At 35.1% G+C, this 27,082-nt stretch overlaps 1 protein-coding gene and 1 long non-coding RNA gene across 2 annotated transcripts; one reads left to right on the forward strand and one right to left on the reverse strand.

Moving 5' to 3' along the window:
- The first annotated feature begins 1,002 nt into the window (after positions 1–1,002).
- On the forward strand, positions 1,003–26,516 carry LOC145755222 (uncharacterized). The gene is made up of 3 exons (XR_014284186.1): positions 1,003–1,196; positions 17,989–18,108; positions 25,824–26,516. It is a non-coding gene; the product is annotated as an uncharacterized LOC145755222 (long non-coding RNA).
- Positions 12,209–15,409, reverse strand: LOC145754770 (uncharacterized). Its single transcript, XM_082570879.1, has 3 exons — positions 14,639–15,409; positions 14,449–14,528; positions 12,209–14,326 (listed from the first exon to the last, which is right to left on the reverse strand). Exons 1-3 carry the CDS (start codon positions 15,317–15,319, stop codon positions 12,715–12,717), a joined length of 2,373 nt encoding a protein of 790 aa, XP_082427005.1. The 5' UTR covers positions 15,320–15,409; the 3' UTR covers positions 12,209–12,714.
- Positions 26,517–27,082: the final 566 nt, after the last annotated feature.

The raw sequence follows: 27,082 nt of genomic DNA on the forward strand, positions 1-27,082 counted from the left end.
AGCCGGTGGATTTAAACACAAAAACAATTGGATTTAGTGATCGTTCAAAAATACAAAGGGGTGTATGTATATCGTTTCGACCCCCCCAAAAATTGGGTCGTGTGAAAATAAAACTTTTTTTTTCAAATTTCTCGTAAAGGGAAATTTCGCGTGCGCACAAACATAAGCGAAAGCGATTAATGGAGTAGTCATATTTGGCGCGTTGCGTTGGTATATAGAGAGCGAAGGCACACAAATGGAAAACAGCCATCATGATTATCGGAACAGCGGTGGTCTATATAAGTTGCTGTTCAATTGTGCTACTTGTTCAAACAAAGGCTTCGCACGCGAGCACTGGCGACCCTTGATCGGGACGAAGCTTATAAACATGTTATTCTGTTCAATCCACATATAGTGGGGTCGCGGGCTGGCAGTTGGACTGACTCTTCGTCGTTAAAAGTGCTCGTTATTTTAGGTGGAAATAAACAAGAACAGAGAGTTAAACTTTTTAGTTGGGGACCAAATAATATTTTTTTTAAAAAGTTTTTTTTTATAAGAAATAAAATTTGTAATGCTATGCATATACTTTTTAAGAATAAACAGTTTGTTTATATATTGAATGTAAACGTGTTGATGTTGTTTGGATAAGCTTGTTGTCTACGTATTAAATCGAAAAAAAATTTTGAGAAAACATGGGTTGTGAAATTTTGGATTTTCGGATTGATGATAACAAAAATGGAATCGCAAAAGTTTTCCGAAAAAAACTTTTTTTTAATATAGAGTTTTACGTGTACGTGCGCCCGCGAATATATTACAGAAAAGATACAGGCATTTTTTTGTTTACAGTTGGTAAATTTTGTATATATTAAAAATCAAAATTTAAAAAATATTAAAAAAATCGTAAGACACGTAATTAAAATGCCAATGTGGGTATTTATAAATTTTCCTTCGTAACAGAGATTAAATTCAGTTTATATCAAATCGATCTTAAATATTATAATTACTCGTTTTCAGAACTTTATCAATAGTTTTGTAAAAATAAAGGTATAAATAACATATGTTGAAAAAATACGATCAATTTAGTGTTTACTAAACTAAAATGGATTATCAGGAAAAACTAAACAAAAAAGGATGGATTATAAAGAAATGAAAACCGAGAAAAAATGTTGGATTTATTATACAAAAAAATTGTTTTTTTTTGAAATCGAGATAAGAAGGTAAGCATTAACTTGGCACATTTTATAAATGTTTTAATGGTAAAAAACCCTTTGTAAAATAAAATTATAAGAAAATTAAACGTTATCACATGTTAACACTTTTTTATTTGGTATTAGATAGAAAATTTTAAAATTAAAAAAATACCAAAATTATCTAAATTTTCAACATATTTTTTATAAGTTGTTTTTGTTATTAGATTTGTACTAAATGGTAAAATTCTTTATATTTCACGTACACGTATTTGAGAAATTAGCGATCGCGTGCTACTCATGTTTGTTTTACGTTTTGATGTAGATTTACTTCCGTAAAACGTGTTTATTTGCACTTGTACCAACATGTAAGCAAATAGCTAACAAACAAATTTCGGAAAATTTGGATTTTATTTTCTTTTGTAAGAAATTTTTTTGTCGACAACTTTACTTAAAATGACGAAATTTACAAAAATAAAAAAATAACAAATCCCATGACCAAATTTTAAATACCATGACGACGTTATTTTTTCCAAATTTTCGACAAACAGAATATTGTAAATTTTGTTGTTTTCCGCGCAATGTTTATATTAAACCGCTGTAAAAATAAACTTTCGATTTCGGGGCAAAACTGTTGGCGGGCAATGCTAAGAATAGTTTAGTGTTTTTATAACGAACAGCGAAGTTAAGGTGTAAACGTTTAGGGCAAACTATTTAAAAATAGAACAGGATATGTAAAAAAATTATAACACTTCACCCATGAGTATTTTTGTGTCTTTTTAACCCCAGCAGAATGTCGACTGCAGTTTATTGATACTAAAAAATATTTAGAGTCTGTGGAAATGTGTATAAAATATTGCAAATACCTTCGTGATATAACAACGAACAAAACTTTTCAAAATGCTTTTTTATTTTTTTCCCAATTTTGTTAAGGAAAATACTCCGAATTTATTTTTTCAAATGAATTATTTAATTTTTCATTGATGGTTGAAATTTCTTTCTTATTAACATGTTTTATTTTCTTTAACCTCTTTGTTTGTTTATTAAAACGTTAAACGTTACCGAACATCTTCGTTAAAAATCAAATCTTGGTCGGGTACAAAATATAACTTCCTGATATAAAATGTTGCGAAATCGAACCGAACAAACGTTCCGTTATTTCCTAAAGCTTTAAATCACCTATTTGTCTCCATAAAAAAGTCACGTACACACCGCAAAAAGATATTGCGAGCTCGCTGTGTAAACAACAATATAACCATCTAAGTTGCAGGGCAAAATTAAGATAGCGCATATGACCAAGTGTTAGCGTAAAAACGAAAAATTCCAAAAAAATTCCAAAACACATACGTAGGTATAGTATAGGCTACCGTTTCAAAACTCAACTACGCATAAGTTAGTAAAGGCTACCGTGTAAAAAGAGTAATGGGCTAACACAAAAACGGTAATGACTAAAAATGCAACAAATTTAAGTAAAGAAGAAAACAGTTCCGAGGGATGCCAATGTGATTTATCATGCGCAAAATACACGTCGAATATTGTGTCGATCGACAGTCCTTAAAAATCAATTACGGAAGTCCAAAAGTCCGCGACTGATTACGTCACGACGCTTGGGAATCTTTCCTGTTTGCTTTAACGCTGATAACGCTTCAAAATTTAGTTCTTGCGATCATTTCGAACACCTTGTTTAATTAGTTACACAGCAATTTTCAATCTATTTTTAGAACCAAAGTTTTTCAAATTAAAAAATAAAAATTGTAAAAAAAATGCGGTTTAATAATCAAACGAATAACGATTCGAACAAAAGTATTATAAAGCACTTTATATCAATAGTTCTAAGGAAATGCTTTTCGTTTTTCGAACAATCGAGTTTTTGTTTTGTGATAAAGCTGTTAAAGGCAAGTTTATTTATAGCTCGTAGTAAACCTTTGCGTACAAGTTCAACGAACTAGATCGCAAAAACCACAAACTTTTACGACGCATTTTTTATATAAATTGCTAGTCAAAAGGTTAAAGCAAGTTTAATACTCTCAAAATGATAACCATGGGGTTAAAATGGCGTATAGTTAATGTTAGCCATTAGTCACAATAACATTATTTTTTGGGATATTTTTTTTTGTACTGTATTTTTTAATCCTGTTTTCTTTTGTGGCGTTGTGATATGGCACTTATAAATTAAGCCATTTGAACAAGGAAGTATGTAACCTACGAGCGCCAACGTGCGGAAAAAGTTTTTGTAGAGGGAATATAAATTGCAGTCTTTTAATACAACGAACTTTAAAAGGCTAGGTGGCAGTGCAGATGCATAAAAACGTTACGTAAATATGTACCACCTACTATCTAAAACTTTCAAGACCTTATACAACTGGTTGGCGGTATAGAGCCACAACATGCGCGTACAACACTCAATTAGAAATAATATTTTATCACCGCTAGGTTGCGCTATAGAGCGAATCCTACAACTCCAACAAAATTGAGAATATTTGAAAAAAAAGTAGTTGGTGAATTTTAACCGCCAGACGGCAGTACAGGAATGACTTTTTAAACAAATGAAATGTTGAACTTACATCTTTATGGCTAAAGGTTTTTAGTGCCACTAGGTAGCAGAAGAGTTCCACAAGTTATGATTTATTAAATTTTGAATTGACAGCTCAGCTTGATTTCCATCCTTGAAAAAAAAAAAAAGTTGGCAAATTAACAAGATACAGAAAAATATATATATTATAGCTTTTTTAAAGTTGTTGTTTTTATTTTGTTTTAGTATATTTTTTAGGTTTACATTTTCAACTACAACAAAAATGACAATTTGAGAATTAAACCTTTTAATTTAACAAAAATTGTTTATAGTTTGAAAAAGGCATTAAGTTAATGTATGTTATTCAATACCCGTCTTTACATAAACAAAAATGAAAAAACACGTTCAAAGAATTTAAAAAAAACATGCCTGTAATTCTCCTAAGCAAAACTGTTCTTTTATTAGGCTAAAAACCAGATTAAAATCAGAAATTGAGATTTGAAAACTGTTGAGCACTACATTTTTTAACGTCTGATTTAAATATACAAAATACCTCAAAATTTTCCATGCACAAAAACGTTCACGAAAAACACTTGCCCCTTTTTCCCCAAAAAATGTCGTAATAATAAAACAATAGCGGTTTTATGTGTATTGTCTAGACGCGAGAGTGCCTTTTCACCTTAGAAATTACACATAGCCATCATATCTACAAATATTTGCTCGAATGGCTAAAAATTGCAGCCTGAGATAGATTTTTGTCATACATAGGCGCCAAATTCGTGTTAAAAGCGGGTGGTAACAGGTTTAGGGTTCGTCTCAATAATCTAAAATCTAAAATAGACGACATACTAAAAAGTTATTAGCATATTAGAGCCTAAAGCCTGAAACTAGGCGCTTAAGTAAATAATATACTTTTACTAATACCTAAAAGCTGTAAAATGTTTCCAATTGACACTTAAGCCACATTCTACGAGCACAAATATATACCTTTATAAGACATATTTATCCAACCTCTTGTGAAAGCAATAATATTATATTAAACTATTTTATAAAATAGTTTTTAAAACGCAATTTCCAAAACCAATGCGCAGAGCATAGGCTCTGAAAACAACTCATTTTGGACTTCTTATTGTAATAAAAATTGTAATATTCGAAAAAAATCGACAAAACGCAATTTAAAAATTTGGATCAGTTACAAGTTAAACCCTCTTGAATTTTGATGTGCAAAGTTAAGGACCGACAACGTCACGTGACATCGACATTAACACATGCGACACAATACGCGGCTGTTGCGCGCGGCAACTCGTTATTACGGTATTACCGACATTAACAAACTGGCTTTTACCATTTCTATGCGGGTGGTATTTGCCAAGGCCGTTTCTTTTCCAAATCAAATTCCCAGTTTTTTTTACGAAGCTCACAACTTGAAAGGCGCGAAAACTCATTCGCGGCTTTGTTTACTCTGCCAGTCGGGTAAACATCCCGACGAACTTGCTTTTTTAATAGTCGTGACGTCACGGCCAAGAGGAACTGTTCCAGTGCGGTTCTAGGTTGCCTACAACATCACTTGCTTGGCAAACACGCACTCGTGAATTTTGTTTGCGTTAGTCGCGAGGATTAATTTAAACGTATGTTTGCCTGTCTCTACGTATGTTTAATATACAATGCCTCAAAACGGGGGTAAAAAGGGCTCTTTGCATCTTGTAGTTTCATGCAGTGTTACCATGCATTTTTCAATCACACTAGCCTACTTAACTAACACACCCTATTAACATGCCTTAAATGGACTATGCATTAAGTCTGCTGTTTGATAAATTAATATATTTTACCCCCAAATGTGAAAATCTTTACCCAATGCTTAATCACCAAAAGACAAACTTTTCCCATTTAAATTAAGCTACATCTTGTTAACCATTAACTTTGCACGAGGCTTACAGAATTGCTGTATTGTGTTGCCAGCAACGTCATGTTAATTGCATACTTAACCTTATACAAAATGGTTTGTTTAACCTATTAATAAGTCAATAAATTCAACGTCTGATTGTTTTAAACTAAGAGGGGTCAAACGTTGTGTTAAACTATTGTTTTTCAATGAGTACTTCCTTGGAAAGTCAATAAGACTTGTTGATTATGCTCAATGTATATTCTGTACAATACAACATAAGGCTGATGTGGTTATTGATTTGAATTACCTATACCAATACAGTTTTTTCTACACTTAAATATATAGCTCAGACAAATGACTGTGTAATAGGATATGGGTAAACAAATGTCTTCTTTCCCAAGTGCTATTAAAATTGTTTACGTTTCAATAAACAGCGACAGTCAAATGGCTGTGTTCAAATTCAAGTATTTTTGGCAATAAATTGACTTTTAGTTTCCAGTAATCAATCAATCAAAATAAAATCGTGCTGGTTTCAAAATAATTTGCACTTTCGAAATTCGAGGCCTACACGTGGAAGCGCTTAAATTAGGCAAACTGTTTCTATTCGAATGACAATATCGAAGTCTAATGACAGTAATTAAAATTGTAAAACCAAAATAAAACCACCCGTTTTAAATTTCCATCGTTTTTAAGCCCAGATGTTGAAAAATTAAGTCAATTATTTATGGTTTTGCTGGCAATTTTCTTGATAACTTTACCTGGTGGCAAATGCTGTAAAACATAGTGTAAGTGAAAGGCATAATATTATAAAACCATAAATACATATACTCATCGACCAGGCATCGTCTGCTAAGTGTTCGTTAAGTAAAATGTCAAATTATATGTGTACTGAAAATCACCAAACGGTGAACTTTTACTCAAAAATACCATTCAATTTCTAAATCAGTTTTTTCGGAAGTGTTTAATTGTGAGGTCACGTGGTACAAGGGTGACGTAGTGCCAGGTCACGTGACTTATTTTACAGCCTTGTAAATGGCACGCTGGGGGAGCTATAACAATATAATTTATTGCCGACTTAAATTCCCGTGTTTGCCTTTAACTGCGACTCGGCAAATACCGACACGCTGTATATCATAGGAATTATTTCGCATTTTCAGGCCGCTGTGTGTTTAAATAGAGCCGAGCAAAATGCCATTTCTTATTGCATAGGCGTTAAAGTAATATACGGGAACGCGAGTGTACATTTGCGCTTTAATGCCTATACTTTACGACCTTGCCTAGGCCCCCCGGATTTTATGTGGACTGCGATGACGTCAAACCATGCCCTGGGTACCGTAAAATAGCACGTTTATTAAATCCACGCGGTTGACTTTAAAGAAAATTCTAAAAAAAGGCACCGCGCTAAATCGGAACGCGCGATTTATCCCTTAATAATTTGTTGGGACAGACATGGGTTGTATTTACCCAGGGTGTTGCTAGAATTCGAAATATTCCATCAACTATTCGCTCGCTTTCGCTGTGCACACCAATACACATCAAAACACAATTTCGAAATTAATATTTGCCTTAGAACCCGTGTGACACGACTTTAAAATCATTTAAATCTATTTTTTGCGGTCTTGTGTTCGGTCGAATTTTTGCGTTGTACAAATACACTTAAAAAATTTCTCCGAATTAATTTTAATCATGAAAAACAGAATCCATATTATTAAAAATAAACGAAAGGGCCCTTAAAAGCATCATAAATATTGTATTGACTATTTACGATAAGATAATGTATATTAAAAACAGGCAGCGCTAATAGTAAACTATAAAACTTTGTATATGTGCCTATAACTATAAAAAACATATTTCTCAAATTGGATGTGAGGTCACGTGACTCGCGTAAAAGATTGACAGAATGTCGTCAGCAAGGAATGCGACTTTTAGTTGTACTACATCGCCAGTTTAAACATGTAAATGTTGCCCCGAGATTGGGGGACAAGGGTTTTGAAATGAGTTATCCATGTCGCGTAGTTCGAGAACACGGAAATCTTATCTGTCGAAACGAAAGCTGAAAAAATTTTAATCACCGCATTAAACGGGCGCTAATGTAACTTTCGCTTGTAAATAAACACAGACGCAAGATGTCCTTCTAATTTGTGATAGCTTTATTTATGCAAGATATCGACTTTAGCGTGTTTATTTGTGTAATGTTTTCCGTAGCGTTTCTATAGTAAAATACCATCGCGAAATTTTAATATGTATACCTTACTTAGTAATTTTATTTTTAGATTTTACAAAAATAAATCTTATTTAAAAAAAGTTTTCTAGTACTAAGCACAAAGATATGCGAAAATTACACGATGCGCTATTAAAGGTATGGTGTGGGCATATTTATTTAGAAATACCATAACACGCCGAAACAAAGAGATTTTTCTATAATCCACCACATTTTAATCACACTTACATATTTAGTATTTACAGCTATTTGTTGTACGTAGATACCATGATATATACAATGTGTCAATCTTTACATATTTGTATATGTTATCAAAGAATAACCAACCGTATGGATAAAATTAAATTTTAAAACAAAAATTTGAAAGTCGAATTTATTTTAGCATAAGTAAATACTCGCATATTAACGGTGTGGTTTTACTGGTTTTATATTATATAATTGAAAAGTTTCGTTTTCTTGTTGAGTCACGAAAACATTAATCACCAAAAATGTTAATTTATTTTACTTTGAATAAAAGTTTTGTGTAATTAGTTTTATTTCTGATCTCAATTCAGGTTTTAGTACATATAAAGTTTCGTTATTAAGCCACATTTTTTAGTCTATAAATGGAAATGCGATTTGAAACTAACAGTTTAACAGCATTTGCATTTTTAATAAGATATATTGTGTGTTGTGATGTAGCTAAAAGTCTGCTTTTGCAAATCCTTATTTAAAGGATTTAACTTGTTTTCTGATCCAAAAAATGCTAAATATTTACAATTTTTACCTGTAAATATTACTTTTATTAAAACTTTAAAATGTTACAATTGTTAGCTCAGAATTTACTAAACATAACAGCAAACATAACGACCTTCGCACAAACTAAACCGAGTAACTTATCATCAAAAATTCGCGGAAAAATGATTCAAATTCAGAGGCGATGCTCGCTTGTGACTAAATTGTTAATCCGAAATTCGTTGTCATACAAACGCGAATTCTAATTCTTAATCCGGAGGTACAACAGTAACAAATAAAGGTTTAATGCCAAAATAATGTCATGATCTAAATCTAAATATCATAGTATGTTTATCCATTACAGTCGATTTATTTATATAATAATTCGTACGCCTATTACAAATATAATTGTATGAGTAAAAATCGCACGAAAACTAAACCGAATCTATGTTTATCTAAATTTTTAGCTAAATAATGTCAATATGCAAAATTAAAAAGACTATTATTTATAATAGTGCAAATTAGCACAATGTTATTTAAAAATGCAAACATAAGTTATGGCAATTAAGGACGTTTTTTTGACAATCAAAGTTATGACTGATTTATGTCATATTTTTCTTGGTTTCAACAAACCAATATTTGCATGAACCTATATGCCCTTATTTAGCTTAACACGAGCAAGTTTGGCAATATCGCCTTGAAGGACTTGCAAAAAGCGTCTTGGTTTAAAAAGAAAATTGTGGAGATTAGAGATTCGAAGCAGACTGCATCGTCTGGGCAAACGAGAGAACTGTGATTGCACATGATAGTGCACGTTCTATTAGCATGCCCACAATTCTCGTCACGAAGAGATAGCAACATATGCAAAGTGCGGACCGTTTCTTTGGCTGAATACTGATTAAGTAATTATGATACCTTTTGAATGGTTTGAAAGTTCATGTTGGAAGAAATAACGTTATCCACGATTAAACAAAGATGATTTTTATATAACGAATACTTAGTTCTTAGCTAATCTATTCCCCAAACTTAAGTTTAGTATTGCGATTGCTTTTTTGTTTTAGTATGGGGTAATTTTTCACGTCTAAAAAGGAGATTCTTATATAATACATCATAATCCGCTTTTGTTTGTTTACAATTGTGTATGTAGGCCTTCTTTTGAACAAAAGTGATTACCATAAAAATAGGGGAATGACTAACACCGTTCAGCGAAGTATGTAATCGTTTAACCTGACTCATTCGATCTTATTTATCCAAGAAAAAAGCAAGCTAGCGCACGTGTTTGGGTTTAAAGTTAAAGAAACTTGCCGCTCCAAGAGCCTGCGGCTTTGGCGACGTTTATTTACCCTGCTCTTAAACAAAGGCGAGATAACAAAAGAAAAATCCTGAAAAGATTAAAAAAATTTGGTAACAAGACCTTTTGCGTTCGTTTTTGGTGTCATAACAGTACACAATCGGCGATCCAATACCGCGATTATGCATCTTTAAATCGACTTAATCTTTGTTTACGCCAATTAGGAATAACATCGAAAATCGTGACCCCGTTTCCGGATTTAGAAATCATGATTTTAACGGCCATGAAAAAATTTGGAAAAAAATATCAAAACGTGAGGTCATCGCTGAAGTCGATGAGCTAATCTTTCCCGAAAAAGTCCTTGATTCAGAAGTCGTTGAGATTCGCGGTTTCCATCCCAAAGCCAGCTCAATTAGCTCGCATTAAAACAAAGTTGTGTGTAATAAACCTAATCTGTTTACACTTGGTACGTAGCGAGTCATAGGAAAGATACCGATCGTTTATTTTGAAAACGGCTTTTCAGTTCCGCTCTTGAGCTAAGATTAATGTGTAGGCCTTGGCTCGCGGCCTCAGTTTATTTGTTTTGATTCGAGCGCGCAGAGCCGTCTTTAACATGGTCATATACACAGGCTTAGCCGTCCAAAAAGATAAAGCCGGGCGCGCGCTTTGTTATCGCAATGATGAACTTTTTCTGCTTGCGCATAAGATCTTAAAAAGCGAGCGCCAAATCTCGCTTATCGGCTTGCCAGAGCGTTTTAGTCGACTAAGCCCAGGTAGTGGCAGAGCAAATCCGACGACACATAACTTATTTTTAGCGCTGACGTAACCCGATTCGCGCTCATTGGCCGAGCGCCTTTGTTTAGAAAAAGACGCAGTTTTCTTTCAAAAAAAAAAAACGACGACTGGCCATGCATAAAAATTCGGGCAAAAATTATAGAAATCATCATGGGGCTTATTTTAAAGAGATGACGTATATCTTACCTGTGAAGCGACGCGTATTGAAAGTTGAAATAGGAGGCTTGGGTGCGGTGAAATCTAATAACCACATCACTGCAGATCGGATATTGAAAACATAGTGAGAGTGGGAAATCTGACCCCATTAAAAAACGTTTTCTAATTTTTAAATTATTTTCAATTAAATTAAACATTCGGTACATTACATTGCTGTGGTGTAGTTATCGTACGAATTACTTTGTTATGGTTTGCCTAGGTTTGATTCAAATTGATCCTATTTGGAATGCGAATTTGCACAAGTGCTATTTTGATTGCTCTCAAAGTTTAAATCGAACTCGCGACGGCTGGTGCTGGGCTTTTGCTGCTAAACCGGCCATCTGCCATTGTCATTATCAAGCACCTCAATTGGCTCGGAATTACAACTACCAGTTTGGCTTCTGTGCTGTTTAACTTAGGAACCGGTTATTATTCCGCGGTAACAGGCCGCCAAATCCGGCTGATACACACCAGAAACAAAGGCCAAGGCAGCTATTTGAGGCGCAAGGCTGTAATTATCCGCTAGTCGTACCTACCAGAACTGTACCGAGCGGTTGACTCTATTCATTACCAGCCGTGCATCAATTAGCAAACAAGGTCGAACAAAACGATGTTGATATAAATGTAATTTACGGCAATAAAACTTAAATTCAGCGGCAATCGAGCATTTATCAACTTCTTTACCTAATCCCTAACCGTGGAAGCCGATAAATTACAACCCAAACATTATACGTACCTTTTTCCCTTTTTTCGATCTTTCTCGGCATAGCAAGCTTGTGTCGTGGATATATTTTTGGTGTTTGACGTCATTGCCCACCGGCCATGAATCTCTCGTTTTTCCGCGTTTTTCGGTTTATTTTGCCGTGATGTGCTGAGTTTATCTTAAATGAAGGTATCGACTTTCATCCGGCCAATGGGGTTACGTAGTGCACTTAACTTCTCGTAATCTATATGCGAGAGGCTACTGCCAAAGGCATATTATAAAGTATACGCCGCGGTCTCTAATTTGAGATTCGGTCGTACATTAAGCAATTTTTTCGCGGCAGTCAAATGTTATGTAATGAGCAGTATTTGTCAACATTCGATTGCTACATTTTTCTAAATATACGCTTTTTTTCTAAATTCAACATAGGAATTTCTTGCAAAACCTGAAATACAAAATAAAAAATGTTAATTAGTCTTAAAATTATCTCTTAATTTGTCAAATCCTGTTAATCCACATTTTTTTCTTGTCAAAACATGTTTTGCTTACAATTTAAAAGAAATCTCCTTTGACATTTATTAAATCAAGCGGTTTTGTGGTTAATTAATGTTTATTAAAATGTGATTTTTATGTAAAATAAACCAATCAATTATTACATCAATATCTATTTTAAGGCCACTGTCCCCTTAAATTCCTGTACTTTAATATTAAATTAGATTAAATAGATGTACTTTTTTTACTTCAAGCTTGGTTTATTGCGAAGGGCTTGGCAATTAAAACAAACAACACACTACAAACTCGAAAAGCTTAGTTTTAAACTACATAGCGGTTGGAAATGTTATTAAAAACAAACGAACAAAAAGGCTTGCAGGAATATACGAAGCAATAAATAAAAAAATAAAACAAATAGAAATCAAAACGCTTAAATAAAAGGCGATTAGCATAAGTAGAAAAAATAAATTAATTCGTATAAATAAGCAAAGGAATTTCATTTTTTAAATAAAAAGATAAATTAAACAGGAAAACACACAATACATAACGCCTTGAGAAAATAAAGGCACATCGGGCAAAGTTTACACAATTGATTTAACAAGGGGGCAAACGAAACGCTAACATAGGTCATAATATAGTACGGGAAGTTTGGAACGTTTCACAAGCTTTGGAACAACAATGAAAAAAGTAATAAATAATTTGAAGTGCTTTATTAAATTAAACAAAACTCAAGGCACGGTTTACTGTTGGTTTGAATAGGCCTCACTGGTCGTAGAAATAAGCGGCCAATTCGAAGGGTGGTTGGCAGGAAATTGATGATAACCAGCATTTGGTCCCATCATATGGTTTGGCCCGTATTCATACGAGTAATCTTCCGGGCAGGGGAATGTAGCTCTTTCCGTTTGCTTGTGGTGGTAATGCGCAAAGGGGGGACTATGCATATGAGCGCATTGTCGATTGTAAGGGTGGTGCCTGTGATCTCCGGGCAGCATACTTGAGTTGGAAAACCTTCTTTGACTAGCTTCGGTCGGGTATACAACAGGTGTTTGCGTCAGGGCAGAATTACTGTCAACCTGGGAAGGCGTTGTTGTGGTAACATGCCCCATACGAGAAAGAATGCTGTTTGGCTCTTGGGTTTCACATCCTGCAAACCGTCCTGGAAGTGGCATGAAATCAGCTCTGTTTTCATAGCCTTGGTGATAAAGATCGCCTTGTTGTTTTAATGCTAATGCAGCAACTTCATCGCTGGAGGACTTTCTAGCCTCGAGATAGGCACGGTAAGGGAGGGAGCCAGCATGTGGGGACCTTACATCAGTAGAGGTTTTCGGCGACACGGACTCGTAGCATTGCATATGTGTCGTTACATCAGTTGGATTGGTTTGACCAAAAAATTGCCTTTGGACGGGAGAAGAGTGCTCGGTCTTTACTGGCAATGGAGAGTTGTGATGCGGCGAAAATGGAATGTATTCGGAAGAGGGCGGAGCAATGTATTTGGGGTGACCGTAAGCGAACCTCTCGTCTTGGGTAAATGGCTGATCAACACTGGTTGGTGTTGTAGAAGTAGTTGTAGTCATGTGATCTTCCCATCCCGTAGACTGGAAAGCTTGGGCTGTGGTTTTGTTGGGCGAAAACACAGGGGTCTGCATGGAGTAATCTACAGGACTTCCAATATTTTCAGACTCCTTGTACGAAGGTTTTGGATAACCGAAAACATCTGATTCCTCGGAGTGTCGTGCCACTCGGTCTAATGGACTGCTAGCTGACGGCATGTACTGCTCGAACTCGTTAACGTCAAAACCTTTGGCAATGGCGGTCATTTCTTGGCCTTGCATAGCAAAGGGCATTTGAGAACTGATCCCAGTCGTGAGGCTATATTCGGAAGGCGTATTCATGCAAGATGTTTCTAAGTCTTGATGAGACGGTGACGTAGGCACTGTGGCGTCGGGGGAGCTGTTGTAACCAAGCCTTTGTTCATGCATTGCATCGTATCGCATTGGGATTTTTTGCTGCTGTTGTACTTGCATAGGTGGCGAACAGTCGGGTGAATGGCACATGCTGTGTGGTGACTGATTGCTGCTTGTGGATGGCTGCTTTTGTAACTGCTGTTTACCGATAGGGTTGGCGATCAAGGTTCTCTGCGAGCCTTCGCAAGATGCTGGACTGACGTTTTCTTGTTTTCTTTGCTTGGAAGACGTTTTTTGATTAGTCGGAGCGGGCGACTGTTCGGACGAATTTTTGCTGCTCTTTCTTCGTCGTGGCTGGTATTTGTAATCAGGATGATCTTTCTTGTGCTTTACTCTTAGACGCTCAGCTTCGTCAACAAAAGGCTTCTTTTCACCTTCGCTCAGCAATCTTGAAAAATCAAAAAAAATTAATTACACAATTGCATATTTCCAGGAATTGCAAACAGTTATCTTTTAATCAAAACAGTTTGTGTTAAAAAGAAAAAAGCTGAGCTGTTTAATTATATTTACCTCCATAACTTTCCCAGTGTTTTGCTCAATTCTGCATTGTGTAGGTGCGGGTACTGGTCGGCAAGCTTTCTTCTCGCAGCCTGTTGGGGGTAAACAAAAGATTAGCCAACTGTACAAATATTGCAGAGCTCATAGCTTATTTATAGAATGCGTTAATGCTAAATTATACACGCGCATGATCTTTACTTACTTGAGCCCAGACCATGAATGCATTCATGGGTCGCTTGACGTGTGGTTTGGATTTCTGTGAGCCGTTAAGTCGAACTGGCATCGGTACCAAGGTCCAATCGTATCCCTTCAAAACCTGGCTGACCGCATCTTTTATGTCTTTTGACATGTCGTCGCCCTCCTTTTCTGAGACCGAACCGCGATCTGACAGGCAGTCTTCGTTAAGGTTGGAGCCGGTTGAACTAGACGAGCAGAGTGGTGTCCTGGCTTCGTTATCCATACCCAGCAGTTCGTCGTAGGACATGTCACTTTTGCCCGAGTGTTGCGAGTCCAATAGCGAGGCCGCGGCTCTAGCTACAGCCCCGGCGTTCTTAGCGTCGCACAGATTCTTAAGGTCGACGGTAGAAGGGGACATTGCGAGAATGTCGGCTCCGCTGGACGAACCGTCATCAGAACCGGTTACGTCCGCCTTGATCGAGTTTTTTAGAATAGGAAGATCATCGTCCTCAATGTCGAAACATGGGGTTTCTGACAATTTTATAGCGTTTTCTCCTTGGATTTCGATCTTGCTGTTGGTAGTGGTGGCCAAGGCGTGCCACGCGTTTTGGTTCTGGTGGATCATTTTTGACGGGTTTCTTTCGTTTAAAATAGTCATGTCGCTGTTCATTATTGATCTTATACCGCTATAAGCACAAACGGACATTCCAATATCGAACAAACTTGATTTGGCAGGAAAATTAAATTTTTTTAATAAACTCAGTTTTAAATTTTTTTCAACAACTTAAAACTAAAAAAAAATTCTCGTTAAAAAACTTTGAACCATATTTGTTAATTTAAATATAAGCAAATCCTGAATGTTGCAGTTAAATAGCTTTATTTGCTTTTTTGGTTTACTCTAGGCTTGCTAGTTTGATGTGACGGTCTAGGTATCTAAGTCGGCCTATTTAAATCCAGCCCAGGCTCTTGCACGCCGTGCGTGTGTATGCGCGTCCGTGTCTAACCACGCGTTAAGCTAAGTAAACGCGTATAAGTATATACGAGCAAGCGGTTTTCAGCCAAGCGAGAAGCAAGAAAAACGCCATCCCTTTGCCGCAGTACCGGAATAAGCCTATCACGTCATTTTCAGATTTTCGGCAAAAAAATTGCCTCTCGTGCTAACTGCGCCAAATCCGCCAAAGTTAGATGGCAAAAGTGTGCGCAAATCCGTTACGATTTTCGGTCGATTTTAGCCGCCCAAATTCATACACTCCGCTTAAAGTTGCATTTAAATACAGTCTTACGGCCTTAGCCTCGGCTTTTTAGTTGCCGTAGGCTAATCAGATCTGCCACAAGTCATAAAGTATACCAGAAGTGACTTTATATCAAATTCTGCGTTACTTCGTGAGCCATAAAGGCCTTAACGCGGCACGCTTAGGTTAGGTCGCACCCAAATCTGTAGGCTTGTCCGATCTTTTAATCAACAAACAGTTTGCTAATTATAGATTAGTACGGCACAAACACTAGCCTATAGGTACGCGTTCGGAGTTGACCTAGCCAGAGACGGCCGAGTTATGTTGTTTGTTACATTCGGGCCACGTCTAATCCGATAATAGCCTGGATAAAGGTGACTTCGAACAAATTAGTTCGACTTTTTGGCACACTTCAAACAAATAACACTGGGTTACCTTTAATTATAGGAAAATTGCATAAATCCAAGATTAACATTAACAAGGTTAACTTGAAAGTTCTCTTGTTTAGATATTACAATGCCAATGTCATTCGTACCAATTAATATGGCAATTAACTATTAAAAAACTAGGGGTGTTTTATTATATATATTTGTAGTTTAGCATTAAATGCTTTATTTTATATCAATTGAACAAAAACATTAGTTAATTTCTAAGATATTATCATAGGTTTGATTAAATCTCGGTCTTTTTCCATTCTTACCTTAACATAATTCCGTAGTTTATTGCAAATCGTTCATGTTCAGGCCATTAAAAACATTCCGCGAGATGCCTTGATGGTATTAATACATTCTCCTAAACAAATTACCATATTCCGGTAACGGTTAATACACCTTAAATGCCGATATAAGGATAACATTTACCACTAAGCCCACCTTATATGGCCGGTGTATTTTACCCAGTAGGGTAATTTAACTAAGTAATTCGATTTTAGAAGTAGATTCCGCTATGCCTTATAGGTTAAGTCGTGTTTGTTTTGAATGTCTTAATTCTTGTTTTGAGTCCATATATTGCAAACTTATGCATTCTAAGAATGCATATTTTAAGGGGCTAAATATTGAACCGTTTCATGTTATGTTTTTAAACATTGAAACGGTGTCTACTTTTATCTTATTTCGAAATCACATAACCGAAATCAAACAACCAATAATTTAACCCTTAACAAAAGAAGCGACATTAATATTAGTGCGTGTGGTTTAGGAAATTCTCCTGCAGACTTGGGTTAAAAATGGTATATTACCACACGGTGGCAATCAAAAAGCTGCACACAAATTGCCGGGCGACCAAAAATGTGCAGGCTAGCATACGGCTTCCAGGAATAAATAGAAGTGTTTGAGCTATATGAAGAGCAAACATGCCTGCTTGGGTTTACTGCCGTTCAAGTGGGCACAAACATAAACCGTACGATATCGCAAATACATCCCAATATAAATAATAATTAATTAACCAGTCTCCGACCCAGCCTATAGTAACTGCACCCGAAATTTTGACGATGATTTTCCTCTAAGGTCGAAACGATAAAACCTTATTGGCCTTTGGTTGATTATTAACTATAGGGTTGGATTGACAAAACACGGTGTCGTTTTTTTTGTATGTGTTGAGTTTAATAACTTGCGAGGGGGTCTTTTTTTACTTGAATGTAAAGTCGTAAAAATGTGTTTGATATTTGTATTGCTGAATTTGTTTATTGGTATATTTTACATCTTTGCTTAGCGAAAATTGCTCGAATCTTGTACAATTAGTAGTTCTACCTTATAATATATAACAGAGTATACATCTTACCGAGTCTTCAAAAATATTCAACCTTAACTATTTTTTTGTGAATTTTCCACATGTTTTCTATATCTGTAAACTCTTACCCCACCATAAATTTGGATTGTGCCGGCCCCTATTTGTCACGTGATCTTATGAGGGTGGTATGACTAATACCTTACTACAGCATAACCACAATGTAAAGTAACTCATTAATTATGACGTCACCCGCAAGTGCTTCATTAAATCAAAGTGTATGCTTTGCAAGGTTATCGAACGACCCAATAAGGCCCTACCTCAAAACTTTAAAAATAAATGTTTACCTATTTGCAACAAACGCATTTTTGTTTCCTTGCTTCTCCAGTGATCAGGTTAATTTTTTTTTCTTTTAAAGGTGTCTTAGATGATGAAAAGTGAAAAAGAGGATGTTTATGGATAACCACCTTTGAGAAGAAAAGAGATTGACAAAAGATTGCTTCTGAAAAAAATGAAATTTTGTTTAATTAAATCACAGGTAACGGTTATAATTAGTTAATATTACCCTAATATAAAAGAAGGTTCATAACCTAAGAAGATACAAAGTAACATTTTTAATATTTTAAACAAAAATTGAACAAGCAAATTTAACTTAATGACACGGTTTATTTTTGGTACAAAAACTACCCGAACTCGGATTCGAACCGCCTACCACTGCACTTGCAATCACGTACACGTGGGGTCAAATATTGCAAGGTCGTGACTACGTTTTAAGACTAAGTGTCAAACTCGTAAGATAGGATCTTTATGATTTAAACTAACGTGATCAAGGGTTAGAGCAAAGTCTAATGCACGAAAACATCGAGTTTTTGCAATTACCACGCGCTATCCGGACCATAATCCCACCAACAAACTGACAATTTGTGCCAATAGGTCAAGGTTGTAAACAAGTACGAATATGAAAAACAAAAACACCGAAGGCCTCGCTAGGGCTAAAAACCTCCGAAAAAGAGTCACGAAAATACAATTTTTGCGGTTAAAAACAATTAAGCTGAAGCTATGAGATAACGTTGTTGCCTTACGTAATGCTATTTATAAACAGTAGAAAACAGGGTTTGGCATCAAAATTAAAAGCTTACCCAAACAACAACCACATTCAATTTTTGCCCCAGTGACGTCATGTAATATAGGTGACGTCACAATTGCGAGTCGGCTATTTCAAAACACGCGTCGGACTTCGACAGATAAACAGGATAAAAATAAGGCCAATTAACAAATCATAAAAACCGCGGTAAAACTATACTCCCCCATTTTGGAGGATGACGTTCAGCGGTTGAGAATCCTTGTTTTTCGACACGTAGGCAAGAAGTATGGCTTTAAATTCCACCGTTAGTCACTGGCTTGTTTTTTGCCCGAGCGGTGTTTACTATAAAGACCAATCTGTAGGCCCAGCCAGAGTGTCTAGGTCGAGGCGGCAAAGCGTGCAGGCCTTAATCACATTAAAACGAATTGAGTCACGTCAATCTAGCGTCGTGATCACATCTTAAGTACGACAATTAAACTGGATAGGCGTCCGTATTTTCGAGCTAATCGGGTTCTGCGCATATCCACGTACTTGCACTTCAAGAATATATTTTCGTCAGGAATTTTTTATCAGAGTTGTGAAATGTCGAATTGAAAAATATTTAAAAATAGTAAATTGTTGGTATAGATAAAAAATGTGTAGTTCTCTTCCATAAACTGATGTCTTTGAACAAAAGGTTTTTCAATAATATTCAGAAACGTTAATTAATAAACTCATATTTAAACTAAACGACCAATTAAATGTATTCAATAAAAATTCACAAACCAAAAACTTGATAACTTGTCGAGTTCGGATATCGAACAAAAAAAGGCGGAACACAATAACAAAAACATGAAGCTCGTTTATTTTCCCATAACCCTATACCTGAGTAGGCTTACAATTTGGCAGTGCCTACGGTTCGGTATCGAATGACCAAGTCTATTTTTAACTCAGTGACGAGAGAGACCGATTTGGCGATTTTTTCGTGTTCTCTGAGCCTTATCGACCACAGATCTCGTCGATTCGATGCGGTTTTACCTGCTGCTATGACATCATTTGACTAATTCCGAAAGATGTTTTAAGAGCTTAAGAATATATATTCGGCTTAACGATATTCCGGGTTTAATATTTTGGTTCGTACGCGTACATTTGTATGAGGCGAGATCTTAATATACGGGGATTAATTAATATTTATATGGACTAAGTGATAAGGACAAATTTAAGGTTGATTGTAATGTTTAGTATCAGTTTTCGATGTACGTAGACTGCATAAACTTATATGAAGTAAGTTTTCGACAAACCCAGTTAATCGTTTTATTTAATTTTACTTAATGTCACAAGGAATAAATTTAAGCGCTTGATGATATCTTATAATACCTAGCAAAATTTTTACCTTTACCGCTAAGCAGTTTACTAAAATACCGTTAAATAATTTGGAATTTTTTTTATTTTTTTTTACTGTTATACCGTTTACTGATATAACCGTTAAGTATTCTTTATACTGTGTTTAAATGATACATACACACCGGTAGCACCGTTTTATTAATTACTTTACTGTTTTGAATAACGTTTATACTGTTATACCATACACTTACCGTTTAGCAATCTATACCGCCTATCCATTAGCTCGCAACTATACCGTTTATGTGATTTCGTGACCCATTCATACATTTTCTGCCAGTTTTGTCATACTATATTCCGCGTATTCCACTTGAACCATTTAGGTCCATTACTACCGTTCAAATCGTTTAACAATCCATTAGATCTCGATTGGAGAGATCGATACAAATCTTAACATGGTAATCCGGATGTGACCACGACCTATGAGCGCGTGTTGCATGTAATTTGCTTTTGATAGATTGTATACAAATCGAATATTAATTACACGATGCGCGAACCAATATAGTTGCAGTATAATAAGGTAAACGCACTTCGCAGAAACCTCGAATAAATTGCCCAGTTAGTTTTTTTAATTACTTTCGTGAGATATTTTTAAATGTTACAGATGTAACGATTTTGTTATATTTTTGTGTAAGCGTAAACGTTGTATGATAAGCCTAACTGTACTGTGTGGAGCACTGAAAGTTAAACTCATACTGCCAATAGTTAATTAGTCCAAGTTTTTAATATTTATAACTCTAAGATGCATAAAAATAAAAAATAACACATGGCAACAGTGGGAATTAAACCTCGGACCCCTTAATTTAGAAATTTCACGGATTTCACCTTTTCGCCTGCCTTGTGGCGTATATTCATCTATAGAAATCTACATATTAAATTCAATAAAAGAATAAATTCTGCATGTAACGGGTATTTTAGGTCTATGGGGTTTATTTTTCAGCCAAATGTGACGTCACAATTCTGTCTATGACGTCACTAAACGAAGGGGTCTATCATTACCGTCGCGAACGCGGGTCTGGCGCGTTTTGCTGAAACATGTAGGACAAGCGGAACAAAGAAAGTGAAACGGATAACTTGTGATTAAGTGACGTCACATCTTAACCCCCTAATGTCAAATTTCCGACTTCGTCTGTGAATGTGCGACAAAAGGCAATCTTTTCGTGCCGGTAAATGTAAATGTATTTACATTCGAGCAGGGTACTACGCCCTGACGTCGTTGCCCCCTAAAAATAGGGGGCTAATGTGTTGTAAGCCTGATTAACCTTCGCTGTGCAAACCGTTGCAATCGGGGATTAGGGGACGTTTTTTTAGTACAGCTTAAGAGTGCGTCAGCGTTTCTATTTTAAGGCGCCGTGCACAACGCCTGTATATTGATGCACAAAAGCGGAAACTGCGGTACTTTCGTAATTGGCCAATTACGCTTTGCGTAAGCTGCCCATATATGCCTTGCGTATAGACATTTCACGAAGCTATTTTCGGTAGCTGTAGGCTGTGTGTAGCGTACGGTCAGCAGCGCACAATGGGTTACTGTATCGGCTTGCAATACCGCAATATATAGTTTCCCTACAATAAAAATCTTTATACATAAACGCCGCATAAATGTATGACGAGATTCGTTTTTTATAGCTTTATTAAGGGATTACATTATATTGGCGTTGGAGAAACGTTTTATGTTTTCCAAACAAAGACTGAAAGAAAACAAAGAGTTGGGAAAACCATCGGTCGAAAAAAAACGCGATAATGGATTTCGATAAAGTTAATGTTTGCTTTTAATTAAGTCAATATCTTTTCGTCCTTTTCAAGTTTTAGGCAATCGATTATCAAGTTTGGGTTTGGGCAAACAAACCATACAATAACGATATAAAACAAGGCCTTTTTATCGTTTTTTACAAAAAAATAAAACAGCTTGATAATACAATGTTTAAAAAAGCATAACAAGGAACAAGAATTAATAATAAATTGGTTAGTTAAGTTCAAAAAAGTTTTCATTTTGCATTAAAAACGTTATAAGGCTTTAACTCTATAAAATCTTAAACCTAACTTAATTTTAATCCATAAAACTTACATAGAAAATCAAATTGTATTTTTTAAAATATTGTAAAAACATTAAATGAAATCCGAAAATCCAAGCAAAAAGGTGCAAACGAAAATGACATAAACTTCTATTCTTTAACGGTTGTATTTTCTTTTTATTTATTTTTTTTTATTCTTTAACGGTTGTATCCTAATCTATAAACAGAAAATGACTAATCTGCGTGTAGCATACTCCGCGTATTGTATTTGAACACATAAAATCGGCAACAATTCTTTAGGTTACTAGGAATAAGCCTAATCCGTATACAAGATATGTTAATACCCCTGATTAAAAATCACGCAACAGACGTCATACAGAATTAATCGAAATTTTTAATGAGTTTGTTTTTTGATTTTTGTAAGCCTCGCGTGATAGTTTCTAGAGTTCGGTTTTCGCTGATTAAAATTGATAAAGAGTACCGAGGTTTCGGACTATAAAAAGATGCCCGATTCGTCGGAGCAACAGTTGCCGAAACATGCAAATTGCTGTGAAACGGGGCGTGGACGAAGACTTTGTGTTATGGGCATAACGCGGTGGTCGGCCTATACAGATGCTATCGCGTTCCGCAACTTTTAAATCCCGGCAAACTTTCAAATATTGCATGTCGCCTACGTCAATGATACGCAAGTGTGATATTTCGGTCGCACAACTTGGCCGCCGCGATGCCGGTTTGTTGACGATCTGCTTGCAATTAAATCTAAATATAGACGCTGTTTATAGCCGTCTTGAAAGGTTACTACATCGCTCTAAAAAGAGCGCGCTCTGCGACGGGCAAAATGAGAGATCCCGGGGTTTTGTGATGATCGTGCTTAGTCTAGCGCGACGGGCGGTGGGGCCAATGACGTCAAAGCCTTTGACTTTCTACCCTTTTCGCGCGTACGCGATGGCGATGCATTACGGCTGCACCGCGATCCCTTTGAAGCTGGGTAAGTCTTAAAATAGACACCAGCCACCACTGAGATCTTTATTGTGCTTGAATCATTGCTATTTATAGCCAGGGGTAAGCTGCGCGCATAAGCCACATGCGACTTTATCCGTTTACCCCTGTTTGTTTGATTTTCCGACCTAGAATGGAAGGAAATCTATTTAAATACATGGCGTAAAGTTAAGTTACTTTAAATTCGTAGATCAAAAATCGCTACAATCTTACCATAAGTATATAGCGTGGGTGTAGTTATTATTGGCTAGTTTTTTTATTGGTAAAATCTAGCTCTAATTCTATAGTGTAAGGGTAGTTTAACATTACGTTTTTTCACTCAAGCCAAATCGGACTAGAAGACAATTTTGACATGCCTAATGATTTTGACCGTTTGCAAGTGCCTTTATATTAAAAAAACTGGTCAATTTTTAGTTACTTTTACATTAAAAAAAAAAATAGAAAATATACATTTATGTATTTAAATATTTATTAAAATTTCGTTTTTTTTTCGCAATATAAATTCTATGCAAAAAATCGTCTTACAGCGTTTTACGAAAATTAAACAGGAGTGTATGTAAACCATAACATAACGTACCACGATGTAAGGTTGACCTTATGACAAAAAAATTAACCCTATTTGGCCAATTGATTTATAATCCTGGTTATTCTTAATGTAAACTTGCCTCACCTTTTAACGTTATATATATGCAAATCGCGTATTTTGCATATTAACGAAACAAGGTCACTTTTTATTGAATGTTTATAATTGCTTTTCCGAAAATAGGCTTAATCGTGGGTGTACTAAATGATTAAGATATAAGACAAATATTTATGCTTACGTAATATACAATTTTGCCTGCTAGTTTGCCAGGCACAGTTTACGTTAAAAGGTTATTTGAAATGTAGTTGAGAATTTTTTTTTGTATGTCTTTATCCTTGATGTAGAAAGGTCGAATGCGCGACCTAAGTATAGAGTAACAACAATTACTCCGACCCAGTCTCGAATTGGCTTTAGGAGTTTAAGATATTATATTGATTATAATTGCCCGGAAATTATGCTGCTGATTAAGTGCTGGCTCAGCAGGAGTTTATACCGTTTATAGCGCCTTACCCAAGGGCGCTACAGCATGAGAGCAGTAGGGATTGAACCCACGACCTCATGTGTGGTGTAGCAAGGGTTCTTATCACTACACCACGCTGCAGGTTTTGTAGCCTCCAAGTCGAACTACTTTTATTCCGTGCAGCCACGTGACGTAAATATAATCTAACAACTTCGTGTATCAATAAATTTGGCCTATAACGATTTTTGAATTTTAAAACGCGAAAAATGTTAGACGCGAGTATGTATTGGGTAATGACATTTACCGAAAACTGGAACTGCAAAATAACTTAAATTAAACACGAAAGTGTAGTTTTAAATAAACTCATAAGATATGAATAATAAGGAAAAATACATATAAATAGATATAACTGTCACGTAGCTTATTTATGTTTATTATTAAATTTACTTGGTCGTAAAAGGGGCTTGCAATATGCCTTGCCAGAAACAAAGCACAAACTTCTTATGAATTGCAAAATAAGATTAAAAATGTGGGCCCAAAACATGTATCGGATCCGACCTCAAGCTTTATCTTAGTAGTAATTATCCGGCTTAATACCTTTTTATCGACAAATTGTCGGTAATGGACTTAATGAGAATAAAATACGTGACAAAGCATGTTTATATTTAGGCCGTGATGTAGCACACGAATATTAATACACAGATATACTCAAGCTTTGGCGCTGCGCAAAAAAAGGGTGGGCACTCGCTTAGGCGTCGCTTGCGATTCTGCAGTGCTTAAAGGAGATCGATAATTATGGTAGTTGTGTATACAAATAATAGACGGAAATTGTAATTATTTTGATGCGAATTTATAGCAATGACGTCGTCGCCTTTTTTTGCGTATCCTTGAAATCATGATTTTTGGGTTTCGCTTTTGGCACCGCGTTTCGAGTGTATTGCAATTAAACTATCCATCCGAATTGTCTAAAAAACACGTTTGCAATTTGTTTAAGTGCATGGGATCATTCACATGCTAATTATTTTAATTAACTGAGAACAAAAGACAATAAAAATATAGGCTAAGTTCCTGAGAAACTATACAAAATATTATGACCTGAATGGGAGTTTATATATTGGGTTTGGTGACCATGCCATAACATACTTAAAATCTTTATGTAAACATTAATACTTTTGGAATGTTTTAAATCATTTAATTGATTTTGTCATTTTTTCCCGTCGCATTGTTGTAATATTAATTGTATATCGTATTTATTATTTACGTTTTATCAATGTGCGAAAACCCCCCCCCAAAAAAAATCCTTAAAATTTAAGAATGATATTGCAAAAAAAATTGTCAAAATAAAAAACTGATTTAAAATAAACGTACTTGCCCAGGATTAACTTTTTTTTTAAATCTTCTTCATTTAAATATACTTTACTGATTTAAATAAAAGAATTTAGGAAATTTTGGGCTACCTACAAAAAATAAAAAAGACAAAGCTATATTTTTAATGTTTGAAGTATAATAAAAGCAAATAAAATACCACGAGCTTTATTACGTTTAAAAATAAATAATAAAAATGATTTACATATTATTAAAATTTCTATGTACGAAAAACCTAGGTTGGAAATTATTTTATAAAATATTGACACAAGTAATAGTGTATGTAAGTGTATAGCTACGACAATGTTACCATAGCAACGTAATATCCAATGTTAATACAAAATATTAAAACTATATTACATTTTCTCAGGCATGATGCGCGAGGATCCAGCTGACTGAAACTAGAAACATGGAGAAGGTAAACCACAATTCCTATGTCAATCAACATAGACAAGTTTTCCTAAAGCCTTATCAAGCCTGGACGATAAAACTCGGATTTCTTTTAACTGTCAAACTGATTAGAATGGCTCTTGGCGACGGCGTGATTTAATATGAGGCTTTATATTGGAATCGTGGCTTGATTGATTGCCATATTTTGCGATACAGCGAGGCGCCGAATTTCTAATCGTTCTTAAGACCTGCGCCTGGTTGGACATGTAAATCCAACAAAATTTTTCTACATAAGTTTTTGAAAATTTCTTAAACCAGTTGAGTTCTATATATTTATAAAAACGCAATATTTGTTAGTATTTTCTACAAAAAAAGAAGGTCACTTGTAGGCTTACTTCTCCTTTATAATTGCGTTAACCATTTTTCCGCCATTTTTTTAAATAAGATATCTTCACATTAAAGTTTTAAAATAAATAAAACTGTATTATTTTTTTTTAAATCTACAAAAATATTTTTTAGCTTTATAATTTAATTTGTATTCATCATGATTTTTGTAAAATATAGAGTTTTAATTTATTGCTACGCCTAACAATTAATCTTAAAACTCTGTTGTAACAGCTTCTACATTTTTCATTGCATAAAAATGCTGTTTTGTTTGTATAAAAATATGTAACTTACCAAAAGAAATTTAAAAGTTGATTGTAACTCAATTTACGTGGTATTTGCCCTTTTTTAATATTGAAGAATTTAAAATAAAAATGTTTAAGCTCTTGTTGTCTATGTTACTTTACAATTTTTTTGCAGAATTAAATTACCAAATAGGCAATCAATTTCGCATAAAGAACTATTTATATTATTCAACAATAAATTTAAAACGTAATAAATTAATAATAAGCTTTAAAATTTACCTTAATTACATAAAATGCAGCGAGTGGTGAACGCCAACCTAATAACTAACCAACAGTGAAACAAAAATGGTGAACTTAAAAATTGTTCTAAAAGACAAACGATAACATAATTGTATGTTCAATCATTTTTTATAAAAAAGAGTGCTAATAAGGGATTTAGTAAGCTATATTTAATAAGTCAAGTGGTCAATCTACAAAGGCAAATGTACTACTAGAAAATATAATGTTAGATACGATACGTGTTATTAAAAGATATCAAAGTCACGCCATAAAGTAAAACCACGTTGCTGTTTGTGGTTTTATTCCAGCTGTAGAAGCGGTGTCAATTTAT

This window comes from Corella eumyota, chromosome 6 (assembly GCF_963082875.1).
Source record: "Corella eumyota chromosome 6, kaCorEumy4.1, whole genome shotgun sequence".
Taxonomy (NCBI): Eukaryota; Metazoa; Chordata; class Ascidiacea; order Phlebobranchia; family Corellidae; genus Corella; species Corella eumyota.